General features: G+C 40.9%; 1 protein-coding gene and 1 pseudogene across 3 annotated transcripts in view; one reads left to right on the forward strand and one right to left on the reverse strand.

Moving 5' to 3' along the window:
• The window catches only part of NIM1K (NIM1 serine/threonine protein kinase), a 78403-nt gene that overhangs the window by 48901 nt on the left and 10926 nt on the right, over positions 1-18576 (forward strand). For all 3 annotated transcript variants that reach the window (XM_012449525.2, XM_064375947.1, XM_012449526.2), the window contains exon 3: positions 15830-16098. In XM_012449525.2, the coding sequence (XP_012304948.2) occupies positions 15830-16098 (269 nt within the window). The remainder of the gene's footprint in view (positions 1-15829; positions 16099-18576) is intronic.
• LOC105715251 (mitochondrial import receptor subunit TOM20 homolog) lies at positions 6441-6865 on the reverse strand (annotated as a pseudogene).

The raw sequence follows: 18576 nt of genomic DNA on the forward strand, positions 1-18576 counted from the left end.
TCTCTTGAACCTGGGAGGCAGAGGTTGCAGTGAGCCAAGATTGCACGCCATTGCCCTATAGCCTGGGCACAAGAGCAAAACTTCATCTCAAAAAAAAAAAAAGAAAGAAAGAAAGTGAAATATAAAAGAGAAGAGTCAAGTATTGAAAGGTTAGGTAAGCACAAGAACAGTTTACATTGACTGAAATGGGGAAGCTTGTAGGAGAAGCCGGTTTGGGTCAGGAGAAATCAAGAGTTTAGTCTTGAACATGTTATGTTTGACATGCCTATTACATGTCTATAACACTACAGAGCAGACGCTGTGAGTGCCTCCCCCGTGTTCCCTTGGGCCTGACCATTACATGTCTATGACCCTACAGAGCAGACGCTGTGAGTGCCTCCCCCATGTCCCCTTGGGCCTGACCATTTCAGTGCTTGCAGGACTGACCTTCAGCTGCTAGTCTCTGTCTCTTTGCCTCTGTGCGTTCTCTAGCCACTGGAGCCTACTCTGCATGCATGGTAGCCCAGAAGTACAAAATGCACTTCCTGGTGGAGTGACCAGAAATCACTGACTGGCAAGAGCTGATGTAAAAATACTTCGCTCTCTCACTCTCCTCACAATAAAATTAAGGCCTGATAATGCTTAGCAGGATTCACTGGACACCTGGTTAATAACACCCTTTATGGGCTGCCTTTCTTGTCTCACTTCCTCATCCCTCTACTAGGGTTTTCTAGGATCACCTCCCTCATAAACTGCTTGCACTTGAACCTCTGCCTCAGAGTTTGCCTCTGGCCAAACCCAAATTAAGACAACACCCAAGTGGGCAGGGTATTTATGCATCTGGACTCACCAAGGAAGTGATTGTAGAGAAGAGGTCTAAGAACTAAGCCTTCAGGTATTCAGCTTTGAAAACGAGGCTAGCGAGGTGAAGAGATGAAAAGGACACAGCTAAGGAGCTTTAGATGAAGTGGCAAGAAGTAGGAAAACCAAGAAGTAGGAGTGTGTGTTTTCCTAGAAACCAAGTGATAAACGTATTTTTAAGAGGAAGATTGAAGCCTGAGAAAGAACTGCTCACTGATTTTAGCAATCTGGAGGCCATTGGTGACACTGAGGAGGGCGTTTTTAACAGCATTATCTCTTGAGTTCAAGAGAGGCTAATGTGGGGGAGAATTGGAGACAGTAAAGTGACCAACTCTTTAAAGGAGTTTTACTATAAAGAGAATGTGGGTGGTTTTTTCCAGTTCTGTGAAGAAGGTTATTGGTAGCTTGATGGGGATAGCATTGAATATGTAAATTACTTTGGGCAGTATGGCCATTTTCACAATATTGATTCTTCCTAACTATGAGCATGGAATGTTTCTCCATCTGTTTGTGTCCTCTCTTCTTTCCTTGAGCAGGGGTTTGTAGTTCTCCTTGAAGAGGTCCTTTACATTCTTTGTTAGTTGTATTCCTAGGTATTTTATTCTCTTTGTAGCAAGTGTGAATGGCAGTTCATTCTTGATTTGACTCTAAATCTGTTATTGGTGTGTAGGAATGCTTGTGATTTTTGCACATTGATTTTGTATCCTGAGACTTTGCTGAAGTTGCTTATCAGTTTCAGGAGATTTGGGGATGAGACAATGGGGTCTTCTAAATATACAATCATGTCGTCTGCAAATAGAGACAATTTGACTTCCTCCTTTCCTATTTGAATACCCTTTATTTCTTTTTCTTGCCTGATTGCTCTGGCTAGAACTTCCAATACTATATTGAATAGGAGTGGTGAGACAGGGCATCCTTGTCTAGTGCCAGATTTCAAAGGGAATGCTTCCAGTTTTTGCCTTTTCAGTAGGATATTGGCTGTGGGTTTGTCGTAAATAGCTTTTATTATTTTGAGATACGTTCCATCAATACCTAGTTTATTGAGGGTTTTTAGCATAAAGGACTGTTGAATTTTGTCAAAGGCCTTCTCTGCATCTATTGAGATAATCATGTGGTTTTTGTCTTTGGTTCTGTTTATGTGGTGAATTACATTTATAGACTTGCGTATATTGAACCAGCCTTGCATCCCTGGGATGAATCCTACTTGATCATGGTGGATAAGCTTTTTGATGTGCTGTTGCAATCAGCTTGCCAGTATTTTATTGAAGATTTTTGCATCTATGTTCATCATGGATATTGGCCTGTAGTTTTCTTTTCTTGTTGAGTCTCTGCCGGGTTTTGGTATCAGGATGATGTTGTTCTCATAAAATGATTTGGGAAGGATTCCCTTTTTTTGTATTGTTTGGAATATTTTCAGAAGGAATGGTACCAGCTCCTCTTTGTATGTCTGGTAGAATTCAGCTGTGAACCCATCTGGACCTGGGCTTTTTTTGGTTGGTAGGCTCTTAATTGCTGCCTCAATTTCAGACCTTGTTATTGGTCTATTCAGGGTTTTGACTTCTTCCTGGTTTAGTCTTGGGAGGAGGCAAGTGTCCAGGAATTTATCCATTTCTTCCAGGTTTACTAGTTTATGTGCATAGAGTTGTTTGTAATAATTTCTGATGATGGTTTGTATTTCTGTGGAATCTGTGATGATATCCCCTTTATCATTTTTTATTGCATCTATTTGATTATTCCCTCTTTTCTTTTTTATTAGTCTGGCTAGTGGTCTGTCTATTTTGTTGATCTTTTCGAAAAACCAGCTCCTGGATTTACTGATTTTTTGAAGGGTTTTTTTGTGTTTCTATCTCCTTCAGTTCTGCTCTGATCTTAGTTATTTCTTGTCTTCTGCTAGCTTTTGAGTGTTTTTGATTTTGCTCCTCTAGCTCTTTCCATTTTTACAAACCTGACAAAAACAAGCAATGGGGAAAGGATTCCCTGTTTAATAAATGGTGTTGGGAAAACTGGCTAGCCATGTGCAGAAAGCAGAAACTGGACCCCTTCCTGACACCTTACACTAACATTAACTTCAGGTGGATTAAAAACTTAAACATAAGACCTAACATCATAAAAACCTTAGAAGAAAACCTAGGCAAAACCATTCAGGACATAGGCATAGGCAAGGACTTCATGACTAAAACACCAAAAGCATTGGCAACAAAAGCCAAAAATAGACAAATGGGACCTAATCAAACTCCACTGCTTCTGCACAGCAAAAGATACAGTCATTAGAGTGAATAGGCAACCAACAGAATGGGAAAAAATTTTTGCAATCTACCCACCTGACAAAGGGCTGATATCCAGAATCTACAAAGAACTAAAACAGATTTACAAGAAGAAAACAAGTCCATTCAAAAGTGGGCAAAGGATATGAACAGACACTTTACAAAAGAAGACATATATGAGGTCAACAAACATATGAAAAAATGCTCATCATCACTGGTCATTAGAGAAATGCAAATCAAAACTATTGAGATACCATCTCACACCAGTTAGAATGGTGATCATTAAAAAATCTGGAGACAACAGATGCTGGAGAGGATGTGAAGAAATAGAAACACTTTTACACTGTTGGTGGGAGTGTAAATTAGTTCAACCATTGTGGAAGAAAAAGTGTGGCGATTCCTCAAGGACCTAGAAATAGAAATTCCATTTGACCCAGCAATCCCATTACTGGGAATATATCCAAAGGATTATAGATCGTTCTAGTATAAGGACACATGCACACGAATGTTCATCACAACACTGTTTACAATAGCAAAGACTTGGAACCAACCCAAATACCCATTGATGATAGACTAGATAGGGAAAATGTGGCACATATACACCATGGAATACTATGCAGCCATCAAAAACGATGAGTTCGTGGCCTTTGTAGGTACATGGATGAAACTGGAAACCATCATTCTCAGCAAACTGACCCAAGAACAGAAAATCAAACACTGCATGTTCTCACTCATAGGTGGGTGTTGAACAATGAGGACACATGGACACAGGGAGGGGAACATCACACACTGGGGTCTGTAGGGGGGAACTAAGGGAGGAACAGTGGGGGGTGGGGAGCTGGGGAGGGATAACATGGGGAGAAATGCCAAATATAGGTGATGGGGAGGAAGGCAGCAAACCACACTGCCATGTGTGTACCTATGCAACAATCTTACATGTTTTTCATATGTACCCCAAAACCTAAAATGCAATCATATATATATGTGTGTATATATATATGATTTTATATATATATAATATATATATGTATGTATGTAAAAAGAATGAGGGAAAGAGGTCTAACGCTAGAGGGGGAAGTGGAGTCAAGAGAGGCTTATTTTGTGAATCTTTTTTTTTTTTTAGATGGAGTCTTGCTCTGTTGCCAGGCTGGTGTGCAGTGGTATGATCTCCGCTCGCTGCAACCTCCGCCTCCCTGGTTCAAGCTGATGCAGGCAGGGGCTTGATCATGGAGAATCTTCCTCAGCCTCCTGCCTCAGCCTCCCAAGTAGCTGGGACTATAGGCGTGTGACACCACGCCCAGCTAATGTTTTGTATTTTTAGTAGAGACTGGGTTTCACCATGTTGGCCAGGATGGTCTTGATCTCTTGACCTTGTGATTCACCCACCTTGGCCTCTGAAAGTAGTGGGATTACAGGTGTGAGTTACTGTGCTTGGCCTGTAATTTTTTTTATATAACTTTTTTTTTTTTTTGAGACGGAGTTTCACTCTTGTTACCCAGGCTGGAGTGCAATGGCGCGATCTCGGCTCACCGCAACCTCTGCCTCCTGGGTTCAGGCAATTCTCCTGCCTCAACCTCCTGAGTAGCTGGGATTACAAGCACGCGCCACCATGCCCAGCTAATTTTTTGTATTTTTAGTAGAGACAGGGTTTCACCATGTTGACCAGGATGGTCTCGATCTCTTGACCTCGTGATCCACCCGCCTCGGCCTCCCAAAGTGCTGGGATTACAGGCATGAGCCACCATGCCCGGCCAACTTTTTTTTTTTTTTAAGCCTGCCATGGTGGCACATGCCTATAGTCCACAGCTACTTGGGAGACTGAGCCGGGAGCATTGCTTGAGCCTAGGACTTCAAGTCTAGCTAGCTTGGGCAACATAGCAAGACCCTGTCTTTAAAAACAAAACCAAAACAAAAAAAACCACACACACACATATAACCTTTTTATGTTTAACATATATCATACAAAAAAAGTGTAAAAACCATAAGTATTCATTTCAATGAATTTTCCACACTGAAAAGTCCCATGTAAGCACCACCAACATCAAGACAGAGAACATTTCTGGTACTCAGAGTGCTCCCCTCCACTCGCTCATCCTTCATTCTATTCACTACATCCTCAAGTGTAACCAGTATCCTTGCTTCTAATACCGTAGATTGCTTTTGACTGTTTTAAACTTTACATAAATGGAGTCATCCAGTATGCATTCTTTTGTCTTACTTTAGTTGTCCAATATTAAGTCTGTGAATACCATCCATACTATTTTATGTAGTTTAGATGTTTCATGCTCATTGGCACATATGCAGTAATTCATTGTATGAATGTACCACTATTTATTTATCCATTCAACTGTTGATGATGTGACTAGTTTCAAGTTTGGGGCTATTATGAATAATATTGCTGTGAACATTCTAATAAAAGTCTTTTGGTAAACTTTTTTTTTTTTGGCAGGGTATTGCTTTGTCACCCAGGCTGGAGTGCGGTGGCACAATCACAGCTCACTGCAACCTTGAGTTTCTGTATTCAAGTGATCCTCCCACCTCAGCCTCTGGAGTAGCTGGAACCACAGGGGCATGCCATCATGCCTGGCTAATTTTTTTTAATGTTTTGTAGATATGGGGTCCTGCTATGTTGCCCAGAAAAATCCTGGGCTCAAGCAATCCTCTTGCCTTGGCCTCCCAAAGTGTTGGTATTACAGGTGTGAGCCCCTGAGCCTGGCCTCTATGTATCTTTACTGGGGACATTTTTACTTATACATCATTTTTCAATCACTTTTGGGGTACAAGTAGTTTTTGGTTACAAGGATGAACTGTATACTGGTGAAGTCTGAGATTTTAGTGCACCTATCACCTGAGTAGTGTACGTTGTACCCAATATGTAGTTTTTTTTCACTCAAAAACTTTAATGCTAAGTTTTCACAAACATAATCAAGTCTATCAAAGTTCCAGATTTATAGCAAAATGTATGAGCTAAAATAAAAAAAGTGTGCATTCTTCATCCTTCAGTTTCTCCTATCCTTCAAAACTGAGCACTGGGTATTTTTAACATAAGCCATGTCATATGTACAGTTTAACTGTTTCAGGAATAAACAAAATCCATGATTTTTCAGTAACTCATAGTGTATTTATAAAATGAAAAGCTCTCTATCAAAATACACTTTTCACTGGGAAAAATAAATAAAATAGACAAATGGATCTACACAAAGTAAACATTCACTTTGGTAGATTTCAGTGTAGTTCATAACAAGCGTATTTGCCCTTATTCCCCCAGAGCTGTTCAACTACTAAGAATTTTAAAAATATTTTTAACCAAGATTCTATTATGTTGATATTTGTTTCTCATTCCACGTCATCAGCCAAGCTCTGAGCACTTACAATTCTCTGACTAATTGTTGGGAGCTTAGTCAGAAGCATCTGGAACATTGGTGGCGGAAGAGTTTGCTGTAAGTAGCTGCTGTGGCTGTCCACACACAGCAATTGCATTCGTCAGATGGTCTACTTCCTTCTCATATTCACCTTGAGCTAGTAATTCTTCACCAAGTTGTATTTCTTCAAGGAAGAATTTCTGAACAGCTTCAGCATCTTTAAGTCAGGTAACTTGGAAAGCCCAGCTCTCTCCTTGGCAAGTTTCTGTTTCTTTCTTTGTTCTCGAAGCCTCTTCTTAAAGTTGGGGTCACTTCCTCTTTTGCGTTGAAGTAGATGCAGTACCCGATAAAAAGGGCCCCACATACACCGGTGGCAATAGCACTGTTCTGACCCCCCATCGTTTCTGCAACGCGGAGCACGAGCGATGGCTGCAGGGACAGCGAAGGAGCAGTGGGCCACAAACCCTCAGAGCGGAGGGTGCAGCCCACACCCGACGCCCGCGGGCCAGGGACTCGGAAAGCCCAATATGTAGTTTTTGATCCCTCGCCCCCTCCCACTCTTCCCCTTCTATGTCTCCAAAGTCCATGCCTTTTCATACCCATAGCTTAACTCTCATTTATGAGTAAGAACAAACAGTATTTGATTTTCCTTTCCTGAGTTACTTCACTTAGAATAATGGCCTCCAGCTTTATCCAAATTGCTGCAGAACACATTATTTCATTCTTTTCATGGCTGAGTAGTCTTCTATGGTGTATATACCACATTTTCTTTATCTGCTCATTGGTAGCTTGGCACTTAGGTTGGTTCCATATCTTTGCAATTGTGAATTGTGCTGCAATAAACATATGTATGGAGGTGTTCTTTGATATAGTTACTTCTTTTCCTTTGGGGAGATACCCACTAGTGCGATTGCTGGCAGATTTAGATTTAGATTTACTTTTATATTTTAGATTTAGAAATCTCCATTCTGTTTTCTGTACAGGTTGTACTAATTTACGTTCCCATCAGCAGTGTATAAATGTTCCCTTTTCACCACATTCATGCCAATATCTGCTATTTTTTGACTTTCTAATAATGACTATTCTGGCTGGGGTAAGGTGGTATCTCACTGTGGCTTTAATTGCATTTTTGTGATGATTAGTGATGTTGAGCATTTTTACACGTGTTTGTTGGCCATTTGTGTGTCTTCTTTTGAGAAATATGTATTCATATCCTTTACCTACTTTTTGATAAAGATCTTCGTTTCTAATTTGTTTGAGTTCCTTGTAATTAGTTCTTTGTCAGATGCATAGTTTGCAAATATTTTCTCCCATTCTGTGGGTTGTCTGTTTGCTCTGATGATTTTGTTTTCTGCTGTACACAAGTTTCAGTTTAATGAGGTCCCATTTATTTATTTTTGTTTTTGTTGCATTTGTTTTGGGGGTCTTAGTCATAAATTCTTTACCTAAGTCAATGTTCAGAAGAGTTTTTCCTGTGTTTTCTTCTAGACTTTTTGTGGTTTCAGGTCTTAGATTTAAATCTTTAATCCATATTGAGTTGATTTTTGTATAAGGTGAAAGATAGGGATCCAGTTTTTTTCTCCTACATGTGGCTATTCAGTTTTCTCAGCAACATTTATTAAATAGGGTATGATTTCCCCAATTTATGTTTTTGTATGCTTTGTTGAAGATCAGTGAGTTGTTAGTTAAAAAGAATAAAACCTAGGAGGCTTTTGAAGGAATCTTTAGGGTTTTCAATATATGATCATATCATCATCAAACAGAAATAGTTTGACTTCCCTTTTTCCAATTTAGATGCCATTTATGTCTTTCTCTTGCCTGATTGCTCTGGCTAGGACTTCCAGTACTATGTTGAATAGAAGTGATGAAAGTGGGCATTCTTGTCTTGTTCCAGTTCTCAGGGGGAATGCTTTCAACTTTTCCTCATTCTGTATGATGTTGGCTTTGGGTTCGTGATATATGGCTTTTATTGTTTTGAGGTATGTTCCTTCTATGCCTAGTTTGTTGTCATTGTTTTTGTCATGAGACAATGCTGGGTTTTGTCATGACATTGTTTTTGTCATGCTGGGTTTTACTGAATGCTCTTTCTGCATCTATTAAGATAATTGTACGGTTTTGTTTTTAACTCAGCTTACATGATTTATCATATTTATTGACTTGCATTTGTTAAACCATCACTGTATCTCTGGGACAAAACCCATTTGATATAATGTATTATCTTTTTGATTTGCTGTTGGATTCTGTTTGCTAGTATTTTGTTGACTTTTGCATCTAGTTCATCAGGAATATTGATCTGCAGTTTTCTCTTTTTGTTATGTTTTTTCCTGGGTTTGGCACAGGGTGATACTGGCTTCGGAGAATGAGTTTGGGAGGATTCTCTCTTTCTCAATCTTTTTGCATAGTTTCAGTAGGATTGGTTCCAATTCTTCTTTGACTCTCTGGTAGAATTCAGCTGTGACTCCATCCGGCCCTGAGCTTTTTTGTTGGTGGCAATTTTAATCAGTAAATTTTACTTATTCAATTTCATTGTTTGTTATTTGGTTGGCTCAGGATTTCTATTTCTTCCTGATTTAATCTGGGAGGGTTGTAAATTTCCAAGAATTTGTCCATTTCCTCTATGTTTATTAGTTTTTGTATGAATAGAGGTGTTCATAGTAATTTCAAATGACATTTTGTATTTCTGTGGCATTGGTTGTAATGTCTCCATGTTCATTTCTAATTGAACTTATTCAAATCTTCTCTCTCCTTTTCTTAGTTGATCTAGTTAATGGTCTGTCAATTTTGTTTATCTGTTCAAAGAACCAACTTTTTGTTTCACTAATTTTGTGTAATATTTTTATTTCAATTTCATTTATTTCTGCTCTGGTCTTTGTTTCTTTTCTTCTCTAGCTTTGGGTTTATATTGTTGTTGTTTCTTTAGTTCCTTGAGGTATGATGTTATGATGTCGATTTGTGATCTTTCAGACTTTTTGATGTTGGCATTTAGTGCTATAAACTTTTCTCTTAGCACCACTTTTGCTGTACCTCAGAAGTTTTGACAACTGTATCACTATTATCCATTTCAAATAATTTTTCAATTTTCATCTTGATTTCATTATTAACCCAAAAATCATTCAGGAGCAGATTGTTTAATTTCCGTGTATTTGTATAGTTTTGCGAATTCCTTTTGGAGTTGGCTTCTAGTGTTATCCTACTGTGGTCTGAGAAGACACTTGATATGATTTGATTTTAAAAAATGTATTGAGATTTGTTTTGTAGCCAATCATATGGTCTATCTTGGAATATATTCCATGTGCTGATGAGAAGAAAGCATATTCTGTAGTTCTTGGGTAGGATGTTCTGTAAATTTCTGTTAAGTCTATTTGCTTTAGAGTATTGTTTAAGTCCATTATTTCTTTGTTGACTTTCTGCCTTGATGATCTTTCTAGTGCTGTCAGTGGGGTGTTGAAGTACCCCACTATTATTGTGTTGCTCATTGTCTCTTTTCTTAGGTCTAGTAGAAATTGTTTTATGAATTTTGGAGCTTCATAGTTAGGTACACATATATTTAGGATTATAATATTCTCTTTTCAGATTAATCCTTTCATCATTATATAATTGTAATCACCTGACAGGTTTTTTCTGACCACTGCACAAGCAAAATTAATTCATGATATTGTGGTAAAGAAAGAATTTAATTGATGCAAGACCATTCATACCATGTAGTCATACCAGGATGGAGTTATTACTCAAATCAATCTCGTGAAAGGCTTGTAGGTTAGGGGTTTTTCAAAGGCTGTTTGGGGGAAGTGGTGGGGCTGACCAGACCAGGTGCTTGCTGTTGATTATTTGGGTTGGAGATAAAATCATAGGGAGTGGAAGCTGAGTCACTTCTGTGGGGCCATAGTAGTGGTTGGTGGGTCCATATGGGTCCAAGTGGAGCCATCAGTGCCAGACATGCAAAAAACCTGAAAAGATATCTCAAAAGGCTAATCTTAGGTTCTACAATAGTGATGTTATCTGCATGAGTAATTGGGGGAGTTGCATATCTTGTGACCTCTGGAATAATAGCTGGCAATAATTTATATCCACATCTTAGCAGAATTCAGGCTCTTCTCCTCCTCCTAAGTCTTGTGGTCTCTTGTCAGCTTTACAAAGGTGGCTGAGTTTTGAGAAAGATTATCATCATTTAAACTATAAACTAAAGGTCTCCCAAAGCTAGCCCAGCCTAAGCCCAGGAATAGTTAAGGCAGCTTGAAGGCTAAAGGCAAGAGGGAGGTTGGCTAGATCAGATCTCCCCCTCTACCATAATTCTCTTAGTGATATAATTTTTGCAAAGGTGGTTTTATAATACCTTCTTGGTTTTTTTTCCTGTTGTTGCTTTAAAGTCTGTTTTATCTGACATAAGAATAGCTATTTCTGCTTACTTTTTGTTTCCATATACACAGAATATCTTTTTCCACCCCTTTACCTTGAGTTTATGTGAATTCTTGTGCATTAGGTGAGTCTCTTGAAGACAGCATATATTTGGTTTGTGACATTTTATTCACTCTGCCAATCTATATGTTTTAATTGGAGCATTTATGCCATTTATATTCAATATTAACATTGAGATGTAAGGTACTATTCTAGTCATCATGTTGATTATTACCTGAATCCATGTGTGTGTGTGTGTGTTATTGTTTAATAGGCCCTGTGAGTTTTATGCTTTCAAGAAGTTCTATTCTGGTGCATGTCAACTTTTCCTTTCAAGATTTAGAACTCCTTTTAGGATTTCATGTATGGCTGGCCTGGTAGTGACAAATTCCTTCATCATTTACTTTTCTGGAAAAGACTTTCTTTCCTCCTTCATTTATGAAACTTAGTTTTTCTGGATACAAACTTCTTGACTGACTACTTTAAGGAGGCTAAACATTGGACCCCAATCCCTTCCGATTTGTAAGGTTTCTACTGAGGGGAAGATTTTTATCAATGGCATAAATGTGTGATGATGGAAACAATCCCGTGGGAAGAGAAAATCAATGATGCAGGAGAGAAGAAAAAACATTTTTAGAGGGCTTTTTTTTTTTGAGATGGAGTCTTATTCTGTCACCCAGGCTGGAGTGCAGTGGTGTGCTCTTGGCTCACTGCAACCTCCGCCTCCCAGGTTCAAGTTATTCTCGTGCCTCAGCCTCCCAAGTAGCTGAGATTACAGGTGCCTGCCACCAAGCCCAGCTAAGTTTTGTATTGTTTTTAGTAGAGATGGAGTTTCACCATTCTGGCCAGAATGGTCTCAAACTCCTGACCTTGTGATCCACTGGAGGGCTGTTCTTTAGTATATGAGGGTCGATGGAATCTATTCATCATGTAAAGGAGTCATAGGTAGGCCTTAGATAGGAGTAAGGATTGTTTATTCAAAGTAAAAGGAAGGAAGACAGATTCAGGTAGGTTGGAATACATGGTAGGAGGGACTTGAGGAAATTCTCCTTTATTGCTTACTTTACTCAATAAAGTAGGAAGCAAGATTAGCAGCTATGAATGAGGAGTGGAAGAAGGCATTAGAGATGTGATGACAGAAAAGAAGCCATTAAAGAGTTATACAAAAGTGTATGAGGTTTATTGGGCTAAGGAAACATCTGGCTAATGATCAGAAATTCAAAGTGAGACAAGTCATTATGTTCAACAGCATGGGTGCAGGCAGAGAGTAGCGGGGAGCTGGATTTAACCAGGGTTGTGGTTTAGCAAAGTGAACACAACAACCTGGGAGAGAGACAGGGGAACTTAGGGAGTGCACAAAGCTGTGATAACATTAATAGAGAGCCTCCTCCAGTGAATGTTACCAGCCTCCCAGATGCTCAACTGAGAAACCTTGACCTTTTCCTCATCCTCTAACAGCCAAACAAAAAATCCTACTGATTTTACCTCCTATATATCTCCTCCTTCCCTCATTGGATTAAGCTACTGTAATTTGTCTTCATGCTTATATCATTTCCCCCACAGCTGCCAGAGATGATGTTTCAGAAATTGCAAGCCTGATCACGTAACTCCCTGCTTACAAGCTTTCAGTGGCTTCTTACTGCCCTTAATGTGAAATGACTCACAAGACCTTGGCTATGGCCAACTCTCCAGCCTCTTTTTTGGCTTATATTTTTCCTTCTTTTGCATATGCCAGCCCTACTCTCTTCTTTCAAGTCTTCAAAGGCATTCATCTCTGAGGGCACATACAACCCCAGAGGATGCCCAAAATGATTCACTGGGATGAGTGAAAAAATATTAGAACCTCCTTTTATATTTATTTGTGATTATATTTTTAATTTCTATGATTATATGTATTGAAAATGTGTAAATCAGTAGTACATAGATACACTTTATAAATATATATACATATATTGGAGTAGTGCTCAAAAATGTTTTATTATGCACATGCAGTTGTAAGAATATGCACAAAGAGACCACATGTACCAGTTACCCAGTTTCACACAAACTTCCATCTTGCAAAACTAGTCACAACATTGATATTAATATTGATCTAATTCACTGATATTAAGATATTCTCAGTTCTTGTATTCTTGTGTGTGTGTGTATTTTAGCTCTATGGAATGCTATCACATAAATTGGTGGTTATGTTCACCACCACAGTCAAGATACAGGACAAGCCCATCATCATAAAGGCCCCTCAAGTGGCTCTTCTGTAGCCACCCCTAACCCCCTATACCCTGTCCCTGACTCCTGCCAGCCACTAATCTGTTCTCTATTTCTATAATTTTGTCATTTCAAGAGAATTATATACAAGAAATACAGTAGTAACCTTTTAGGATTGGTATTTTTCACTCACCATACTTCTCTGGCAGTTCATCTAAGTTGTTGTATCAGTAGTTGGTTCATTTTTATTTCTGATTGGTATTCCACACGTGGAGGTACCACAATTTGTTTAACCATTCATCAGCTGAGGACATGTGGATTATTTCCAGTTTGGGGTTATTATCAATAAAGCAACTAATGTTGGATATTTAAAAAATGTTTTATTCACAAAGGAAGTCAATCAAAAAAGCTTGTAGACCATAACCCTAAGGTTTCAGGTCTTTCCTATCTCAAGATCGCCTGTCCTACCCATCCCTACTTTTAGAACCTCTCCCTACTTTTCTCTAGCTAACTCTTTGATTCCAGAGAAAGTGTTAAAAGTCCTCCCTAACCCCCAGACCAGGAGTACATCCCCTCATTTTATACTCCCAGTATCCCGGCTCTTTTCTCCCTAAGCTCACTGTACCTGATATTTTCTATCTGCCCCTCCAGATCTACTCTCCATCCTTCTTCATTCTGCTCTCAGCCCAAGACTACATCAAGTCTCCTTAGTTCTTTAAGTTCCAGTTGACTTGGATCTCTACGGAGCCCTTACAGGGGAAGGAAGGAGAGAGAGGGCCTGATCTTTATTCCCTCAGCCTCTCGCTGTAAGGCTGACTCAGGCCACTTGTGTATCTAGAAGGAAAGCCTCAGCTTCTCTCTACATAACACTATCTTCCTAGGTTTTGATATCTGCTCCCATCCCTTTGTCCTCTTGGTCCTATAGATGTATTTTGCTTGGTTTAATCTAGGTTTTAAAATTTGAATTAGTTGTTGATACTTAATAATTGGAAGATTTTGCATAAAATTTTAGCTGTCTGGCTTCTCTTGAAAAGAAATGAGAAGATTTGAAAACATTGAGCCTGCATTCCAAATAGTAACCATTGTGTGGCCTTGAGTAGAGCCACCCCTTCCACTGGGGCAGCGACTCTTTTTTTTGAGACAGAGTCTCACTCTGTTGCCCAGGCTGGAGTGCAGTGGTGAGGCCTCCACTCACTGCAACCTCTGCCTCCTGGGTTCAAGTGATTCTCCTGCCTCAGCCTCTCAGGAAGCTGGAATTACAGGCACGCATCAACATGCCCAGCTAATTTTTTGTATTTTTAGTAGAGACAAGGTTTCACTATATTAGCCACAATGGTCTCGATCTCCTTACCTTGTGATCCACCTCCTTCACCCTCCCAAAGTGCTGGGATTACAGGGAGTTGACATTTACAAACCAGTTAGCTGAGATTGCAGTACACTGGAACTCCAAATGCATAGAATCTGAACAACATGTTCATCCTAGGACAAGTATTACAGAGGCTTCCTGAAGAGGTTCATTCTGAGGCTCACCTTGAAGGATCATCAGGGGTTAATGATGAGTGTATTAAGCCATTCTTGCATTTTTATAAAGAAATGTCTGAAATTGAGTAATTTTTTTTCCAAGATGGAGTCTTGCTTTGTCATTCAAGCTGGAGTGCAGTGGCACGACTTCAGCTCACAGCAACTTCCGCCTTCTCCGGGTTCAAGCAATTCTCCTGCCTCAGCCTTCGAGTAGCTGGGATTACAGGCATCCATGACAGCGCCTGGCTAATTTTTGTATTTTTAGCAGAGATGAAGTTTCATCATGTTGGCAGGCTGGTCTCGAACGCCTGACCTTGTGATCCGCTCGCCTCAGCCTCCCAAAGTGCTGGGATTACAGGCATGTGCCTGGCTGAAATTGAGTAATTTGTAAGAAAAAAAGGTTTTGTTAGCTCATGGTTCTGCAGGTTGTACAGGAAGCATGGTGGCTTCTACTTCTGCAGAGGCCACAGAAAGTTCTAATCATGGTGGAAGGTGGAAGGCACATGCCCTTTGAAAGCAGGAGCAAGAGTTGGGGGAGCATGCCACAAGATCTGGTCACTTTTAAAGGACCAGATCTCATGTGAACTCAGAGCAAGAGCTCACTTATTACTAAGGAGATGGCCCAAGCCGTTCATGAGACAACAGCCTCCATGACCCAAACACTTCCCACCAGACCCCTCCTCCAACATTGGGGATTACATTTTAGTGATATTTGGGTGGGGACAAATATCCAAACTATATCGATGAGTAAAGAACAAGAGTAAAGAATGGAGAAGGTGTGATGGAGAGAATGATCCAGGTAGAGGAAAGCTTCCAGGCATGAATGTTCAGCACCTTTTCAGGGAACAACAAAAAGTTTTGTAATGGTTGGACTAAAGGGTGCATGGGGCTTTGGGGGTGGTGGACAGGAATGATGGACAGTGAGGATGATGAGATGGGCAGGGTCTCATCAAGAAGTACTCTCTAGGCTTAGCAAAGGAGTCTAACTTTATCTGTAAACTTTTTTGGGGAGGCTGGATGTGGCATCAAAACCTGTGTGTAGAAGACTCGCACTGATCCAAGGGAAGGGCACTGATGCTGAGCTCAAGCGTTGCTTTGTCATTCCGTGATGAGCTCTGTGAGCTTGTAAACAGCCACTTGACCTCTGTGTCTAGTAAAGGAAAGGCGCAGATCTAGGTCCTCTCCAGCTCTATCTATTCTCCTATGAATTCTGGCACATCCTTTGACTTTTTTTCCTTCCAGAAAAGGTGGCCATTAAGATCCTGGACAAGACTAAGTTAGACCAGAAAACCCAGAGGCTACTATCCCGTGAAATCTCCAGTATGGAAAAGCTGCACCATCCCAACATCATCCGCCTTTATGAAGTCGTGGAGACCCTATCCAAGCTGCACTTGGTGATGGAGTATGCAGGGGGTGGGGAGCTCTTCGGGAAAATTAGCACTGAGGGGAAGCTCCCTGAACCAGAAAGCAAGCTCATCTTCTCCCAGATTGTGTCTGCCGTGAAGCACATGGTGAGCAGGGGTAACGAGTAAGAACCTTGTTCCCATTCCACCCACACTGGGAGCACAGGGCTTTCGATTACCAACCGTTAGGTGTCCCAGTGGGCTTTTGCCCCACAAAGCAGATAGTGGTCCCTTTTGAGAGCCAGAAGTCTGGCTGGGATGCTCCTTGCCTGTGAAGTAACATCCAGGGATGTCCAGTTACATGGCAACCTCCTAGCTTCTAGCTTCTGCAGACGTTGGCGGGAATCACTGGGAGCCGCTGATGAACATCACCCACTCCCTGGCATACCCATTCCTCCAACCTCATCTTCCACTATCTGGGTGGCTGGCTCCTCACTTCTTCTTGGCTTTGCTTTCCTACTTCTGTCTAGGATGCCCTCGTATGACATCTCACTCACATTCTAAATCCTATCTATACTTCGTGTCCAGCTCGGCTCTCTCTCTTTCTTTCTCTGTGTATGTGTGTGTGTTTGTGTGTGAGAGAGAGAGGAAGAAAAAGAGAGGAGAGGAGGGAGGGAGAGAGGGAGGGAGAGGCAGAGAGAGATCAGTTACACTGATCTTTTGCCTTCAATAAGACCCCCTAGCTCTTACTACCTCTGTGCCCAGTAGATTAACACTTGGTCATGCCATTCTTTCTTACTGTCATTCCTTTTTTTTTTTTTTGAGACAGAATCTTGCTCTGTTATCCAGGATGGAGTGCAGTGATGTGATATTGGCTCACTATAACATCCACCTCCCTGGTTCAAGCAATTCTCCTGCCTCAGCCTCCCAAATAGCTGGGATTACAGGCATGCGCCACCACACCTGGCTAATTTTGTATTTTTAATGGAGATGGGGTTTCACCATGTTGGCCAGGCTGGTCTTGAACTCCTGACCTCAGGTGATCCACCCGCCTCAGCCTCCCAAAATGCTGGGATTACAGGTGTGAGCCACTGCACCCGGACAGTTGTCTTATTCTTATTTTAGTTCTTTGGTTACTTCTTCAGCTAAATCTGGACTCCTAAAGCACACGCCATAGTTCCCCCAAGCACTGGCTCTTTTGCTGCCTCCCTATTTTTGGCCATATTCTTGGGCACACATGGGGAACTTGACTGGCAGACCTGACCACCAAAACTTTTGGTCAAGCACTCTTCTTACTCAGATCCTGGGGTCTGTCAGAAAAAAAGACTTAGTTGAATGGGTCTGTCAGAAAAAAGACCCTTGTCTATTAGTTGAGAGGCTGTTTCTAATTCACTTCTCAGCCTTTATGATTGTGGGACAGTTGGGATCAGTGAGCCACAGTAAATCCCATTACATGTCAGACAAGGAAAAAGTCAAATAAAATAGCTCATGATGGGAATGGGGCAAAAGAGGGAGATAAGGGAGTGAAAGAATTTGCTAGGGAATTTGTGACCAGAGGGCTCAAAACAGCAGTAGGGAAGGAGAGAAAGAAGAAAAGGAAGTGAGCCAGAGAGAAGAACTTGACTGTAGTGGTGGTGGGTGTTTCAGACCTGTGGTTTATGGTCAGTCATCATTTAAGTGGCTCTGGGCTGTGGTGAGCTTTCCCAGGGCCAGAGAATAAGCCAGACCCATACTCAGTAATAAAGCAGTTGGGTGAAGAGTCATCCACATTCTACTTGGAAAATAAGCTGGTGAGAGAACAGAAGAGAATCCAGCAACAGAGGGTACAGACATTAGTCTTCAGCAGCTCTACGCCCTGCCATTTCTCCAACTCTCTGGTCTGTGCAGGCAGGAAGTGTGTTTCATAGCCATAGACCCACATCTCATTGAGTTTGTTTATATGCCAAGACTGTGCTGAGCACTGATCTCATCATATATAGTTAGCATCTTGTATAGTTCTCACCACAGCCTTATTTTACAAAGAAGGAAACTGACACAGTACCCAACTGGTATAGTTGAACCTAGAATTGACCAGACTGTCCAGTCCAAAGCCTGAATTCTTACCTAGGAGGGCCATCAGGAAAGATGACAAACACAAAGCCATTTTCCAAGAGCCCTTGGGACTGAACAGGTGAAGGGTCCTCTGAAGATTGTCTGGATTCAGGATGCAAGGATGGAGCATCTGCCCACAATCCACAGTGTGATCTGTGGCTAGATCCTTGCCAATGCAACTGCCTCCTTTCTGCTGAATTCTATAAAGATGAAGGAGTCCACCCCAAAAAGCATAGCTGGAAAGTCAGAGGAGGGCTCCAGGCCTTCCCAGTCTTGGCCCCAGTAAAATGATCCATCAGCCAGAAAAACCCATATATTACCTCAACAACTAAGGATTGATTACTGCTTCATCTTATTTCAGAATGTGTAGTTTCACAAGATCTGGGTCTTATTTCTGGTGTTAATTTCTGAGTTCACATGTGTGGAACAGATTCCAACCCTTACCACATAGAATAGGAACTTTGGTCTATTTGGCGAGTTGTGGGCATTACATTGGGCTGAAGGTTATGACAGGGTTTGCCATCACGACTTCAGCTGATCCTCACTGAATTTCTG

This window comes from Aotus nancymaae, unplaced genomic scaffold (genome assembly GCF_030222135.1).
Source record: "Aotus nancymaae isolate 86718 unplaced genomic scaffold, 86718_ANA_hifiasm-v0.15.2.pri h1tg000014l, whole genome shotgun sequence".
Lineage (NCBI taxonomy): Eukaryota > Metazoa > Chordata > Mammalia > Primates > Aotidae > Aotus > Aotus nancymaae.